Raw genomic sequence first — 14,976 nt, forward strand, 5'->3', positions numbered from 1 at the left:
TGCCACTCCCTTCTGGCTTGTAGAGTGTCTGCTGAGAAATCAGCTGTTAACCTTATGGGAGTTCCCTTGTATGTTGTCATTTTTCCCTTGCTGCTTTCATTAATTTTTCTTTGTCTTTAATTTTTTGCCAGTTTGATTACAAATTGATTATGTGTCTCAGCATGTTTCTCTTTGGCTTTATCCTGAATGGGAGTCTCTGTGCTTCCTGGACCTGGGTGGATATTTCCTTTCCCGTGTTAGGGAAATTTTCCACTAATCTCTTCAAATATTTTCTCGGGTCCTTTCTCTCTCTCTTCTCCTTCTGGGACCCCTATAAAGTGAATGTTGTTGCGTTTAATGTTGTCCCAGAGGTCTCTTAGGCTGTCTTCATTTCTTTTCAGTCTTTTTTCTTTATTCTGTTGTGCAGCAGTGAATTCCACCATTCTGTCTTCCAGGTCACTTATCCCTTCTTCTGCCTCAGTTATTCTTCTATTGATTGCTTCTAGTGTTTTTTCATTTCAGTTATTGTATTGTTCATCTCTGTTTGTTTGTTCTTTAATTCTTCTAGATCTTTGTTAAACATTTCTTGCATCTTTTCAATCTTTGCCTCCATTCTTTTTCCGAGGTCCTGAATCATCTTCACTGTCATTATTCTGAATTCTTTTCCTGGAAGATTGCCTATCTCCTTTTCATTTAGTTGTTTTTCTGGGGTTTTATCTTGTTCCTTCATCTGGTACATAGCCCTCTGCCTTTTCATCTTGTCTATCTTTCTGTGAATGTGGTTTTTGTTCCACTGGCTACAGGATTGTAGTTCTTCTTGCTTCTGCTGTCTGCCCTCTCCCACAGGTTTTGGATCATCATGTTTTCATGTTCATTTTTCTCTAGGTATTTTTTTATTTCTTCTTTCATTTCTTCAGTGATCCATTAGTTGTTTAGTAACATATTGTTTAGCCTCCATGTGTTTGTGTTTTTTACAGTTTTTTTCTTGTAGTCGATTTCTAAGCTCATAATGTTGTGGTCAGGAGTGATGCTTGATATGATTTCAGTTTTCTTAAATTTACTGGGGCTTGCTTTGTGGCCCAGCATGTGATCTATGCTGGAGAATGTTCCATGTGCACTCGAGAAGAATGTGTATTCTGCTGCTTTCAGATGGAATGTTCTGTAAATATCAATTAAGTCTGTCTGGTCTAGTGTATCATTTAAGGCCTATGTTTCCTTATTGACTTTCTGTCTGGATGATCTGTCCATTGATGTAATTGGGATGTTAAAGTCCCCCACTATTGGGGACTGTGACTGTCAATTTCTCTTTTTATGGCTATTAGTATTTGTCTTATATATTGAGGTACTGCTTTGTTGGGAACATATATGTAAACAATTGTTATATCTCCTTCTTGGATTTTTTTAAAATTTATTGGAGTATAGTTGATTTATAGTGTTATGTTAGTTTCAGGTGTACAGCAAAGTGATTCAGTTATACATATATATACATGTATATATATTCATTCTTTTTTAGATTCCTTTCTCATATAGAGTATCACAGAGTACTGAGTAGAGTTCCTTCTTTTTCTTGGATTGATTCCTTGATCATTATGTAGTGTCCTTCTTTGCCTCTTGTAACCATCTTTATTTTAAAGTCTATTTTGTCTGATATGAGTATTACTACTCCAGCTTTCTTTTGATTTCCATTTGCCTGGAATACCTTCTTCCATCCCCTCACTTTCAGTCTGCATGTGTCACTAGATCTGAAGTGTGTCTCTTGTAGACAGCATATATACAGGTCTTATTTTCATTATCCATTCAGCCAGTCTATGTCTTTTGGTTGGAGCATTTAATCCATTTACATTTAAGGTAATTATTGATATGTATGTTCTTATTGCCATTTTTTAAATTGTTTTCGGTTTGTTTTTGTAGGTCTTTTTACCTCCCTTCCTCTTTTGTTCTCTTCTCATGTGATTCGATGACTATGTTTAGTGTTGTGTTTGGATTGCTTTTTCTTTTTTGTGTATATCTATTGTAGATTTTTGGTTTGCAGTTACCATGGGGTTTTCATCTAGCAGTCTCTATATAAACAATATTGTTTTAAGTTGCTGGTCTCTTAATTTCAAATGCATTTCCAATATCTTGCATTTGTACTCTCACAATTGCTGGTTTTGATATCATATTTGTGTGTGGATGATTTCTGACCTTTATTATATGTTTGCCTTTACTGGTGAGCTTTCCCATTTGTAATTTTCTTGTTTCTAGTTGTGGCCTTCTCTTTTCTCCCTAAGGAAGTTCCTTTAGCTGGTTTGGTGGTGCTGAATTCTTGCAGCTTTTGCTTATCTCTAAGCTTTTGATTTCTCCATCAAACCTGAACAAGAGCCTTGCTGTGTAGGGTATTCTTGTTTGTAGGTTTTTCCCTTCCATCACTTTAAATATATCATGCCACTCCCTTCTGGCCTGCAGAGTTTCTGCTGAAAAATCAGCTGATAACATACAAGGGAAACCTCATAAGGTTGTTTGTTGCTTTTACTATTTTCTCTTTGTCTTTAATTTTTGTCAATTTGATTAATATGTGTCTTGGCATGTTCCTCCTTAGGTTTATCCTGTATGGGACTCTCTGTGCTTCCTGGACTTGAGTGTTTCCTTTCCCATGTTAGGGAAGTTTTCTGCTATTATCTCTTCAAATATCTTTTCAGACCCTTTCTCTCTTCTCTTTCTAGGACCCCTATAATGTGAATGTTGGTGCATTTAATGTTGTCCCAGAGGTCTCTCAGACTGTCCTCTTTTCTTTTCATACTTTTTTCTTTTTTCTGTTCTGCAGCAGTGATTTCCACGCATCTGTCTTCCAGCTCACTTATTCGTTCTTCTGCCTCATTTATTCTGCTATTGATTCCTTATAATGTATTTTTCATTCCAGTTATTGTATTGTTTATCTCTGTTCTTTTTTTTTTTTCTTTTTTTTTTTTTTTGCGGTACACAGGCCTCTCACTGTTGTGGCCTCTCCCCCCCTATAATGTGAATGTTGGTGCATTTAATGTTGTCCCAGAGGTCTCTCAGACTGTCCTCTTTTCTTTTCATACTTTTTTCTTTTTTCTGTTCTGCAGCAGTGATTTCCACGCATCTGTCTTCCAGCTCACTTATTCGTTCTTCTGCCTCATTTATTCTGCTATTGATTCCTTATAATGTATTTTTCATTCCAGTTATTGTATTGTTTATCCCTGTTCTTTTTTTTTTTTCTTTTTTTTTTTTTTTTGCGGTACACAGGCCTCTCACTGTTGTGGCCTCTCCCGTTGCGGAGCACAGGCTCCGGACATGCAGGCTCAGTGGCCATGGCTCACGGGCCTAGCCGCTCCGCGGCATATGGGATCTTCCCGGACCGGGACACAAACCCGCATCCCCTGCATTGGCAGGCAGACTCTCAACCACTGCACCACCAGGGAAGCCCCATCTCTGTTCTTTAAATCTTCTAGCTCCTTGTTAAACATTTCATGTATCTTCTTGGTCTGTGCCTCCATTCTTTATCCAAGATCTCGGATCATCTTTACTATTGTTACTCTGAATTCTTTTTCAGGAAGATTGCCTATCTCCAATTCACTTGTTCTTCTGGAGTTTTATCTTGTTCATTCATCTGGAACATATTTCTCTACTGTCTCATTTTGTCTAACTTTCTGTGTTTATGGCCTCTGTTCCTCAGGCTGCAGGATTGTAGCTCCTCTCGCTTCTGGTGTCTGCCCCCAGGTGGGTGAGGTTGGTCCAGGGGCTTATGCAGGCTTCCTGGAGGGAGGGACTGGTGCCTGCCCACTGGTGGATGGAGCTGGGTCTTGTCCCTCTGGTGGGTAGGGCCATGTCAAAGGGTGTGTTTAGAGGTGGCTGTGAGATCAGGATGACTTTAGGTAGCCTGTCTGCTGATGGGTGGTGCTGGGTTCCCACCCTGTTGGTTGTTTGGCCTGAGGTGTCCCAGCACTGGAGCCTGCAGGCTGTTGGGTGGGGCCAGGTCTCAGTGCCAAAGTGGTGACCTCCAGGAGAGCTCATGCCAATGAATATTCGCTGGGGCCTCTGCCGCCAGTGTTCTTGCCCCCACAGTGAGCCACAGCCAACCTCCGCCTCCCCAGGAAATCCTCCAAGACCTTCCAGTAGGTATGGCCCAGGCTCCTATGGAGTCACTGCTTTGCCCTGGATCCCAGTGTACGTGAAACCTTGTGTGCGCCCTCCAAGAGTGGAGTCTCTGTTTCCCCCAGTCCTGTGGAGCTCCTGCACTCAAGCCCCACTGGATTTCAAAGCCAAATGCTCTTGGGGCTCCTCCTCCTGAAGCCAGACACCCCCAGGCTGGGGAGCCTAACATTCTGGGGGCTCAGAACTCTCATTCCTGTGGGAGAACCTCTGAGATATAATTATTTTCCAGTTTGTGGGTCACCCACCCAGCGGGTGTGGGATTTGATTATATCGTGAAAGTGCCCCTCCTACCATCTTCTTCTTTGTCTTTGGATGTAGAATATCTTTTTTGATAGGTTTGAGTCTTTTTTTGTCGATGGTTGTTCAGCCGTTAGTTGTGATTTTGCTGTTTTCATGGGAGGAGGTGAGCTCAAGTCCTTCTTCTCTGCCATCTTGTCTCTGCCTCTCACTGTTGGACGAAAAGAAGATTAAAAGTCACTTCCAGGGTGAGGTTTCAGGGGAAGAGGGAACTATCAGTATATCTCAGTGTCATGGTGCAGTGTTCCACTGGTGGGACTTGAAATTTAGTTGGTTTTCCAGTTGGGGAACCATCCTTGAAGCTGGCTCCCCATGTACCTATTGCTAATTTTTTCCAAAATCCCCAACAGATGGTCAATGCAAATTTTCATGTGGTCAATTGTATCAAATCATCTGAAAGTACCCCTCTCCAGCCAGAGTCCTCCCATCTCTGAACCTTCCGTATAGTCTGTACTGGTTATTCCTAGGGGCAGCTGCATAGCTACTGTCCCTCTCCCTTTGCATCTTTCTTGTGTTGGAGCTTCAGTTTCCTGGATCCTGTGTCTTCCGTTTTCTTGGTTTACTCACTTATCTTTGTGGAGCACATTCTTTTGTAGTTTCCCGGGAAAGTATACATGGGTAGTAAAATTTTTGAGACCTTGCATATCTAAAATGTCTTTATTTTACCCTCCCTCTGGATTGAAAATTTATCTAGGTATAGAATTCTAGGTTGGAACAAGTCACTTAACCTCTCTTTGACCCTAGTTTCTGTGTGAGTCTGGATTATTTCCTTTGGGAGTGACAGAAAACACAATTCAAACTGACTTAGGCACTGTCTTGAATAGTTGTTATCCCCTACACTAGTATACGATGCCTGTATTCCTCTTGTGATGTGTGTCATGAGATATCCTATGTATTGTTCATTTCATATGGTCAGGCTACAGTCTCTAGTATACTTCCATGAGATTACATGTGTTCTGTTCATTTATTTTCTTTTTTTAAAATATGTATGTATTTATGTATTTATTTATTTTTGGCTGTGTTGGGTCTTCATTGCTGTGCGTAGCCTTCATCCAGCTGCAGCAAGTGGGGGCTACTCCCTGCCACAGTGTGCGGGCCTCTCATTGCAGCGGACTCCCTTGTTGCAGAGCACGGCTCTAGGTGCATGGGCTTCAGTAGTGGTGGCACATGGGCTTCAGTAGTTGTGGCTTGCAGGCTCTAGAGTGCAGGCTCAGTAGTTGTGGCGCACGGGCTTAGTTGCTCCATGGCTTGTGGGATCCACCCTGACCAGGGCTTGAACCTATGTCCCCTGCATTGGCAGGCAGACTCTCGACCACTGTGCCACCAGGGAAGTCCCTGTTCATTTATTTTCTTTTTTTAAGCTTTTTTTTTTCTTTTAATTTATTTTTGGCTATGTTGGGTCTTCTTTGCTGCACGCAGGCTTTCTCTGGTTGTGGCAAGTGGGGGCTACTCTTCGTTGTGGTGCATGGGCTTCTCATTGCAGTGGCTTCTCTTGTTGCAGACCATAGGCTCTAGGTGTGTGGGCTTCAGTAGTTGTGGCACGCGGGATCTAGAGCGCAGGCTCAGTAGTTGTGGCACACGGGCTTAGTTGCTCCGTGGCATGTGGGATCCTCACGGACCAGGGCTTAAACCTGTGTCCCCTCTATTAGCAGGCAGACTCTCAACCACTGTGCCACCAGGGAAGTCCCTGTTTATTTATTTTCATCTAAATGCATTTGTTTATGCTGCTACCACCTGCATGTTTGTAAGTTTCCATACAGATACACAAAGTGTGCTGCATTTTTCCTCCTCTTCTGTCTCTTTTTATTCTTCACATTGATATTGCACTCACTCATGCCACAGGTTTTGGTAATATATATGAGGTCATTTTGTTTTCCTGTGATAATATTGAACTTATTGTAGTTTTGCATCTGTGGCTTTAATATATTATTCTAAGGCCTTGTCTCAGCAGTTTTGTCATATGAATTACATGGACCCTCTTCCATTATTCTCTTTAAAAATTTTTCTTAATATCATACCTAATGACATCTCAATTTATCCAGACCTTTCTCTCTTGTTTTCTCTGCTCTCATTTGATTGTCAAGTTTCTAGGCATGGTCTTCTGATCCTCTTGACATATGTTTCCTCTCTTTTCAAGGGATAATCATTCTATGTAAACTATTAAATACAGAATGGATAAACAACAAGGTTTTACTGTATAGCTGAGGAACTATATTCAATATCCTGTAATAAACCATAATGGAAAAGGAAAAAAATAAAGCTTGCAGAAAAAAATTTTTAAAAGGGTTAATCATTCTAGTATTCCTAGAGTGTGGCCCAGAAAACTTTGTCATTGACTAGTCTTTCACTTCCCAGAGCTTACTTTCTCACCCTAAACCTGAATCTCTAGGTGGTAGAAAAGTGGGAAGGAAGCTATCTAGACGTCTACATTTTTACTTTTCCAGTTTTCCATAGTCTAAGATCTGGTTGTCAGAGGTGCTTTCCAGGGTCCCTTAAGGGATAGCAAACACTAGGCACACATCTTCCACACACATCTTATCAATCGTGGTGCCTTTTTCTGCTGAGCCTGAAGATGACATCTGATCCACAGCATTCTAGGAAAGTGTTGGCGGTTGAGATACAACAATCTGTTTGTCATTTCTGACCCTAGTAATGTCATTTATCTCCACACAGATTAGCAGAAGTCAGCCAAAATCCATGGGTTGATAGGTGCACAGGTATAGCATACCCTTTAGATCAACAGAGAGCTAATTTTACATAGAATAATCATTTAAGTGTTGTGTACCATAAGGGGGCAGTTAATTAAGAAATAATGTTGACTACAGTATTAACATTCTCACTAAGACATGATTGAAAAATACTCAGATGAAAGAATTTTACATATGAAATAAATTATTTTTTATCACCTAATATTAGAATAATTACATTTTGAAAATAATATTTAGACATTTTGTGCAAATTCATGGTCATGGAACCATTGAGCTTGAAGTTAATGAACTAATTTTATACTTAGCTAATACCATATTTAGTGTGAGTTAAAAAGTACTTATATTGATCTAGGAAAAATTATAATAGTAAATATAATTTAAAATATTTTAACTTTTTTATTTCATAATTTGAAAATATTAAGGTCTTCTACCTCAGTTGAGTATAAAAGCCAGGATCCATTTAACTATCTAAGTCAGCATCTAAGTCAATAAGTCAGTATCTTAAATAATATTCATATTTTGGATTCAGTTAGTTCACTTTTAGGAATCTCATTTAAGGAATAATTGAATTGTGCCAGTGATGTTTGTCAAAGGGCTGTTTATTGTTGTGAAAAGGACAGCATATCCATTGAAACACTTTAGTAGCAAGAGACCCCTCCCCACTGACTGTAAGTTTCCCTTGTTTAGCCAAGGATAAAAAAGGTTTTGGAAGTGGCCGTACAGAGCAGGAACAGATGCATCATATCTTCATGCAGCTTTGCTTGGCCTACAGAGTTTCTGCCAGAGACGTAGAACTGCTGGTGATACTGTCTAAAAAAGGTTGAGGCTTGCAGATGCTGAAATTCATCTTATTTGGGGTTTATATTACAGAACTTCCTCGACTTACAATAGGGTTACATCCCAGTAAGCCTATCATAAGTTGAAAATATCGTCAGTCGAAAATGCATTTAATACATCTAAACCTAACCTACATCATAGCTTAGCCTAACCTACCTTAAATGTGCTCAAAACACTTACATTAGCTTACAATTGAGCAAAGTTATCTAACACAAAGCCTATTTTATAATAAGGTGTTGAATATCTCATGTAACTTATTGAATACTGTATTGAAAGTGAAAAGCAGAATGGTTGTGTGCATACAGAATGGTTGTAAGTGTATTGGTTGTTTACCCTCGTGATCGAGGGGCTGACTGGGAGCTGCAGCCCACCATCATGAGAGAGTATATTAGTGCCTATCGTTAGCCCGGGAAAAGGTCAAAATTTAAAATTCAAAGTGTAGTTTCTACTGAGTGTATATCAGTTTCACATCATCGTAAAGTCAAAAAATCATAAGTGGAACTGTCCTAAGTCGGGAACTATTTTACTATATATACTGTCTATATACTATTTTATAGTATATATAATACTATTTTATTTCTGTGCTTCATGCTTCTACATGTTAACAGACATGAGGCTTTCAGGAACTAACTTCTGCATCAGTGAAGCTACATCTTTACCGGGCAGCGTCAGTGCCCAGGTAGCCTGAGCACCCCTCTGTTTCCAGCTGTGTCCCAGAAGGATGGACGGACTTTGGAGGCCTCTCACTAAAGCTAAAGAGTTATTCCTGTGGGGATTCCTAAAAAAGTGGTTAGAGAATGTGTTGTTTGTGTGATTTTGGAAGTGGTACAGTTTCCAGTAGTGAAATGGTTCAAAATAGAACCTTGAAAGTGACATGTAGCAGAAGTAGAGTGAAGGAAAAAGTCTCTTGAGAAGGCAAAGGGGACTGAGTGGTTGGGGTCTTAGGTGGGTTTCCCATGCCCATGTGGGTGTGAAGTTAACAAGGCTAATGACAGTAGCTGAGAGGGAGAGGGAGACTGTAAGCCAGAAGAGATGACACCCATGAGGGTAGACTGATACAAGCCTCTAAGATTCTTGCCAGAGAAGAGAAGTAGAGTAATTGTTTACTCTACTGCTGTGATTGAAGTAATAGAAGGGAAGATGGGATTCATTTTGATAGTCTCTAAATGAACTTGTACTGTGTCAGTGCTTCTTGCACTAGGAAACCTGGGGGTCTGTAGATGCATTCTCAGAACGCAACAGTTTACTAGTGAATTTTTAAAATTTGGATCATTATTTTAATGGTAATCTAAAAGTTGACTTCAGTGCCCAGAGTTGAGTTTATTTGGAATTCCACCAAGTAGTCTTATACATTTAAAGGAAATTATAATAAAAATAATTTAAATCAACACTATGGGATCATGAGAACTTGAGAAAATTGGCTAGATGTTATCTAAGATTCCTTCCAATTCTAAAATACAGTAATTCTGTATACTTTCTTGCACATAGAATACATTAATTTTTAGGTATTGTAGTCCTCATTTATTTAAAACTTTAAAAATATTCTACATGTACACATTCGGTACAGGATAATTAGAAGATCTTTATTTTCTTAAAAAAATTAATCACCTACAAAGTTATCCCCTGGAAACATTCACTGTTAACATGTGATGTCTCTCTGGATTCATTTGTGTATTTTTTTTCTCTCTCTCTGTATCTATGCATATTATATATGTATGTGCATCTCAAAGAAGTAGGAAAAGAAGATTTTTAACTGAAAACAGGGTCATGCATAATCTGTTATGCATGTCTTATCATGTCAGTATGTATATTCCTACGTCATCATTCCTGTTAGCTGCATGTTATTCCATTATACAGATTGCCATTATTAATTTAGCCAATCAGTTCCCTTTTGGAGACATTTAGATGGTTTCTAGTTTTTCACTCTGATATAACACCTACCAATAAATATCCTTCAATAATATATATTTTTAGTACTATTCCAATTATTTATATATATCATTACCAAAAAAAAGTCATTCAATTTGATCATAGCCCAGATATAATCTGGAGTCATTTATTTATGATTATCTTTTTTTTTTGGTAAATATTATAGGTTTCTTGGCTTAAAAAAACATGTATAGTAAAATAATCTGTGTTTTTGGTAGTCCACAGTTTTCCAAACTGCTTTCTTTGGATACTAAAGGTTTCCTTCGGTAGAGTTTTCCCCTCTGCTCCTCTTTTGTCTATTTTCTTGTAAGAGATTGTTTGTTTAAAAAAAATAGTTTTACTATTAAGAAAACAAACACAATGATTTAAACCACTGAGCTAGTCCCTGGTTAAGATGTGAAGTTAAGTTTCATGATTAGTGGCAGAGATGGGATATCCTATATGCCATCCTATATATCCTGACTCCTAAAAAGAAATTTAGAATAAATACATCTCCTAGAAATAAAACAAACCCCAAAAAGTACTCTAACCTGGTATCTGGATTGCTTACTTGGAACATATTTTCAACATGTCCTTTATTTGTATGTTATCTTTTTTTATTTCCACTTCAACAAATTGGAATTAAAACATTTTAGAAGACACTAATCATCAGCTTAACCAGTAATTAGCATTGATGAGTAGAGAGAAAATTTAAGACAGCTGCCAAGTTGACCACTAAAATGAGGTTTGATTTGCTAGTATTTGTCATCTGCGGGACTTTATAATTATAATAATAGCAGTGTAGTTGCACTCTGATGGAAAGTTGACAGTTAACTTTTTCTACTCATCAAACTTAGGAATAATTCTGAAAGTTTCTAGTTTCTAGTTTCCAGGTAATTTATCATTCAAGTGATTAAAAGCTATTTTGGGCCACAATTATGAACAATAATAAAATTTTACATGTGGATGACATTAACACAGTATTTCTTTCTTTTTGAATTTCCAGGGAAAGACTACTATTATTCTAAGGTGTCTTGACAGGTAAGTGTTATGTTAACCTCTAGACTACATTTGCTTATTCTTGTTGTGTAGGGCAAGTTAGAATCTAAAAGACATATGGAAAGAGAATAATCTTGAGGCCGAAACAAAATATTTTAATTCTTAGTGAATCCTTATTATGGCTTTTACAATCTCCTTTATTTTTATTTTTATTTTTTTTGCGGTACGCGGGCCTCTCACTGTTGTGGCCTCTCCCATTGCGGAGCACAGGCTCCGGACGCGCAGGCTCAGCGGCCATGGCTCACAGGCCCAGCCGCTCCGCGGCATGTGGGATCTTCCCGGACCGGGGCACGAACCCGTGTTCCCTGCATCGGCAGGCGGACTCTCAACCACTGCGCCACCAAGGAAGCCCTACAATCTCTATTAAAGATAAAACCAACAACAAGCAAAAATAAATTATACAGGATTAATATTGGATTTCCTTATTTGGGGGGAGAAATTAACATAATTACTCAGCCTACCATAGTACTTGCTTTTTTTGGCTATGCTACTCTGATATTTAAACTTTTTAGTTCTATCTAGTTCATGACTGTTTGAACATTAATTATAATCTTCGAATTGCTCATGGGTATACTTTTTTTTTTAATTTATCTTTATTTTTGGCTGCGTTGGGTCTTCGTTGCTGCGTGTGGGCTTTCTCTAGTTGCGAGCGGGGGCTGCTCTTCGTTGCGGTGCTCAGGCTTCTCATTGCAGTGGCTTCTCTTGTTGTGGAGCACGGCCTCTAGGCATGTGTGCTTCAGTAGTTGTGTGGCTCTAGAGCGCAGGCTCAGTAGTTGTGGCGCACAGGCTTAGTTGCTCCGTAGCATGTGGGATCTTCCCGGTCCAGGGCTCGAACCCATGTCCCCTGCATTGGCAGACAGATTCTTAACCACTGCACCACCAGGGAAGCCCTCTCATGGGTTTACTTTTGAAGCACATTATTGGTCTTTAAACTGTGCATGTTACCATTTGTTTTATATACTTCCTAATCTTCTATACCATAGAAGCATGCCACCAGATTAAGATTTAGGATTATGACTGGTAGGTGTTGCAGGAAGTTGATAAGAAAAGTCTTGTTTGTTTGTAGCTCTCATTAGCTGAATGATGCCTATGTTTGAACCGTGATTTCAGACTGAGAACTGTATAAAAATCTTTCATTGATGTTGCCGTTAAACTGATAGTCATTAGGTTCCCAGCTCCCCACATCAAGGCTAAGCACAAACCTGCTGTCAGTGCCTCCCACGTGGCCTGGATGCAGAGAGCTTGTGCCCTAACATGGCCACCAACACTGCCAGCTCCTTCTCTACTCCCCCAACAGTGTTGCTAGGCGCTGCCACTACATGCAGGTGCCATTATTCTCTGCAGTTGCTACTAAAGATGGTATTTTGAAGGCTTATTTAATTTTTGTATAAATTCTTAATCGTTTTTATCTCAATGTGTTATACAAGGTGTAACTTCTCTACTAATCAAAGTTTTTAAGAGGAAGCAAAAATAAATCAGGTAAGATGATAGCGTAAGAAAATAATTCCACCCATGATGGTAATACTACCTGTCTTTTATTGTGCAGGGATGAGCCACCAAAACCAACCTTAGCCTTGGAATATACATATGGAAGGAGAGCAAAAGGACATAACATAGTGAGTGTCTTTTTGGTGATGCTGCGCTACACATACATGGAGAAGTGAGGATGCTGACATTGTTTCATATTTTCCATCTTACCTACAATCGTTGCACATATCCAGCTGTACACTTCATAGCGATGTACTTTTTAACTCAAACGCAACTCAGCACATATGAAGCCAACCGAACTGTGGGGAAATATTTTGGCCTGCTCATTTGTTATGTCTTAAAATGCTTGAATCAGATTCCTTTGTAACTTTATTGTACAGTTTTTTGGCTTATTTTCTTCTTTCAAATGAGAATAACATCGTGAATTATCTTCTATCTCCAAAAAATCTGCTAAAAATATGAGTTTGACCTGTGGAATATTTATGAAAAAATACTGGTCAAAATCCAGATTATCAGCATTTTTACAAATACATCTTGATGTTGGTAATGCTATTTGAGACCACAGGCCCTAATTGGCTATAATCCTGTGTTCACTTGTGTTAGCGTATCTACAGAGGAAAATTAGACATTGTTCAGGGTACAGGGAGAACTTATAGTGTATGTTAGAGGAATAAAAATTCCTAAATGGAATTCTCTTTTGGAGTTCTCATATGAAAAAGAGGCCTTTTTAAAATAAAATTAGATGTATGGAAGAACAATCTAGAATACAGTAGAAGGTCCCATATCTCCCATAACACAGGCAAATTTTTATAGATTGATCCAGTCCAAGTGTTTGATTATTAGACAATGTATAAATAGTTAAAACGGGCTGTTGCTGCTTCCTGGATTCACCAATGCCAAGCTGGTTATTAAAAGTGAAATTAAAAAGAGAAAAGAAAAAAAGTAATGTATTGAGATGGGGGAGGACTTTATTTTTGTGACTCACATGAATTTTTGCATGAGTGATAAGCCTAGAAATGGAATTATCCTTTTCATGGGACACTCTGAGACAACTTTCATAAGCTTAACTTTGAGAAGAGCTCTAAAAACTTTTCTTCATCCAGTTGTGAATCAAGGGAGATTTTCCAATGCAAACTTATTTCCCCCACAAACATTAATGATTCAAATAGCAACCGCAAAACAATTTTAATGGTTGAGATAACTTGTCAGAAATGCAAAATATATATATTCATCTAAAACTGCTTTAATGACCATCTGCCTCTTCCAAGTTCATGGTATTAGACACATAAAAACTCATGTGATTCTTTTTCACCTATTTGTTTCTGCTAAACTTCGTGCTATCAAGTTGGGCTTTTCCATATTCATTCTAGAAGCTTCACATCTTTCTCAGATTTAATGTCTCCTAAAAGTTCTAAATGGAATAGCTTTCTCAGCTCCTCACACAATCTTGGTGTCCTGAAGGTTCCTTAGTATCTGGCCAGAGGCAGAGATGCCATCAGCTAGCCGGTGGTCTAGGAGAGCTGTCATGGAACAGATGGTCTTATTTCCTAGCTACCCAGCCCTTTGGCTGCCCAGCCCTTTCAATCCCCTAGTGTTGGAGTCCTCTAAAAAGGGAAACAGTTGTTGAGTCTCTCCTTGTTCCCCCACCTACCGCTTGTATGGCCAGTGCCAGCCAGTCACATTCCCCAGGGAAGTCAGGCACAGACCAGCTGCTTATATACTATTGCCTGGGAAATCCCAGTCTGCAGCCCGGACTGCCATCTGTTCTTCCCGTTTCCGCATGTCTTGTCTGTGTGTCTGATTGATTTTGTGAGCTTCTGCCTCCCTCAGTTAGGATGTTTTCCTGTTCAACTGTTTTATTTCTATCTAAAATTATAACTGTTTTCAAAAAGGTAATTCCAAATGTGTTCAATTTGTTAATTTCATTTCTAATTTGAGTGAGTGTCTGCTACATGTGATATTTACAGAATTGGGGCACTGTTTAATGTCTTCTATTAAGTTAGGGTAGAATTAGGGCATTTAGTACACATGTACATTCTTCATGTTTCATTTTTGTTCTTTGGAATAGAGGTTTTGGTGCATTTTGAGGGATGGAATAGAGAAAGGAAAAAATTTCCTTTCCTTTCCTTTCAAAAAATTGCCAAGAAATGGTCTTGAGGACTATAATATCTTGTATCCATAATTATTACTGGCTGGTACTAATGAAATATAAGAACTATTTAAAATTTAAAAACATCAAAGAACATTAATATGAAAAAACCCTGTTTTTTCAGCCAAAAGATATTGCTCATTTTTGGGAACTAGGTGGAGGAACCTCTTTACTGGACTTAATCAGCATACCAATCACAAGTGACACCTTAAGGTAAGCGTGGCCAGCTCCAGGAACAGTTGTTAGTAAGTATCCAGTGGAGGCCACAGGATGAATATGAGTAGGCTTTTGTGAACCAGAATTTGCAGGGACAGTTTTATGTTGCTGAAGGCTTACGTTCACTTCCTTTCTATGTGCTTAAACTGTAATGCTGTCAGAGATTTTAAAAGAACCAAG

At 38.8% G+C, this 14,976-nt stretch overlaps 1 protein-coding gene across 1 annotated transcript in view; it reads left to right on the forward strand.

Moving 5' to 3' along the window:
- DYNC2LI1 (dynein cytoplasmic 2 light intermediate chain 1) overlaps nucleotides 1-14,976 on the forward strand; it is a 52,737-nt gene that overhangs the window by 16,873 nt on the left and 20,888 nt on the right. Inside the window, exons 3-5 of the mRNA XM_024119136.1 lie at nucleotides 10,891-10,925; nucleotides 12,490-12,559; nucleotides 14,705-14,793. Coding sequence (XP_023974904.1) covers nucleotides 10,891-10,925; nucleotides 12,490-12,559; nucleotides 14,705-14,793 — 194 coding nt within the window. The remainder of the gene's footprint in view (nucleotides 1-10,890; nucleotides 10,926-12,489; nucleotides 12,560-14,704; nucleotides 14,794-14,976) is intronic.

The sequence above is a fragment of the Physeter macrocephalus genome, chromosome 12, assembly GCF_002837175.3.
Source record: "Physeter macrocephalus isolate SW-GA chromosome 12, ASM283717v5, whole genome shotgun sequence".
NCBI lineage: Eukaryota > Metazoa > Chordata > Mammalia > Artiodactyla > Physeteridae > Physeter > Physeter macrocephalus.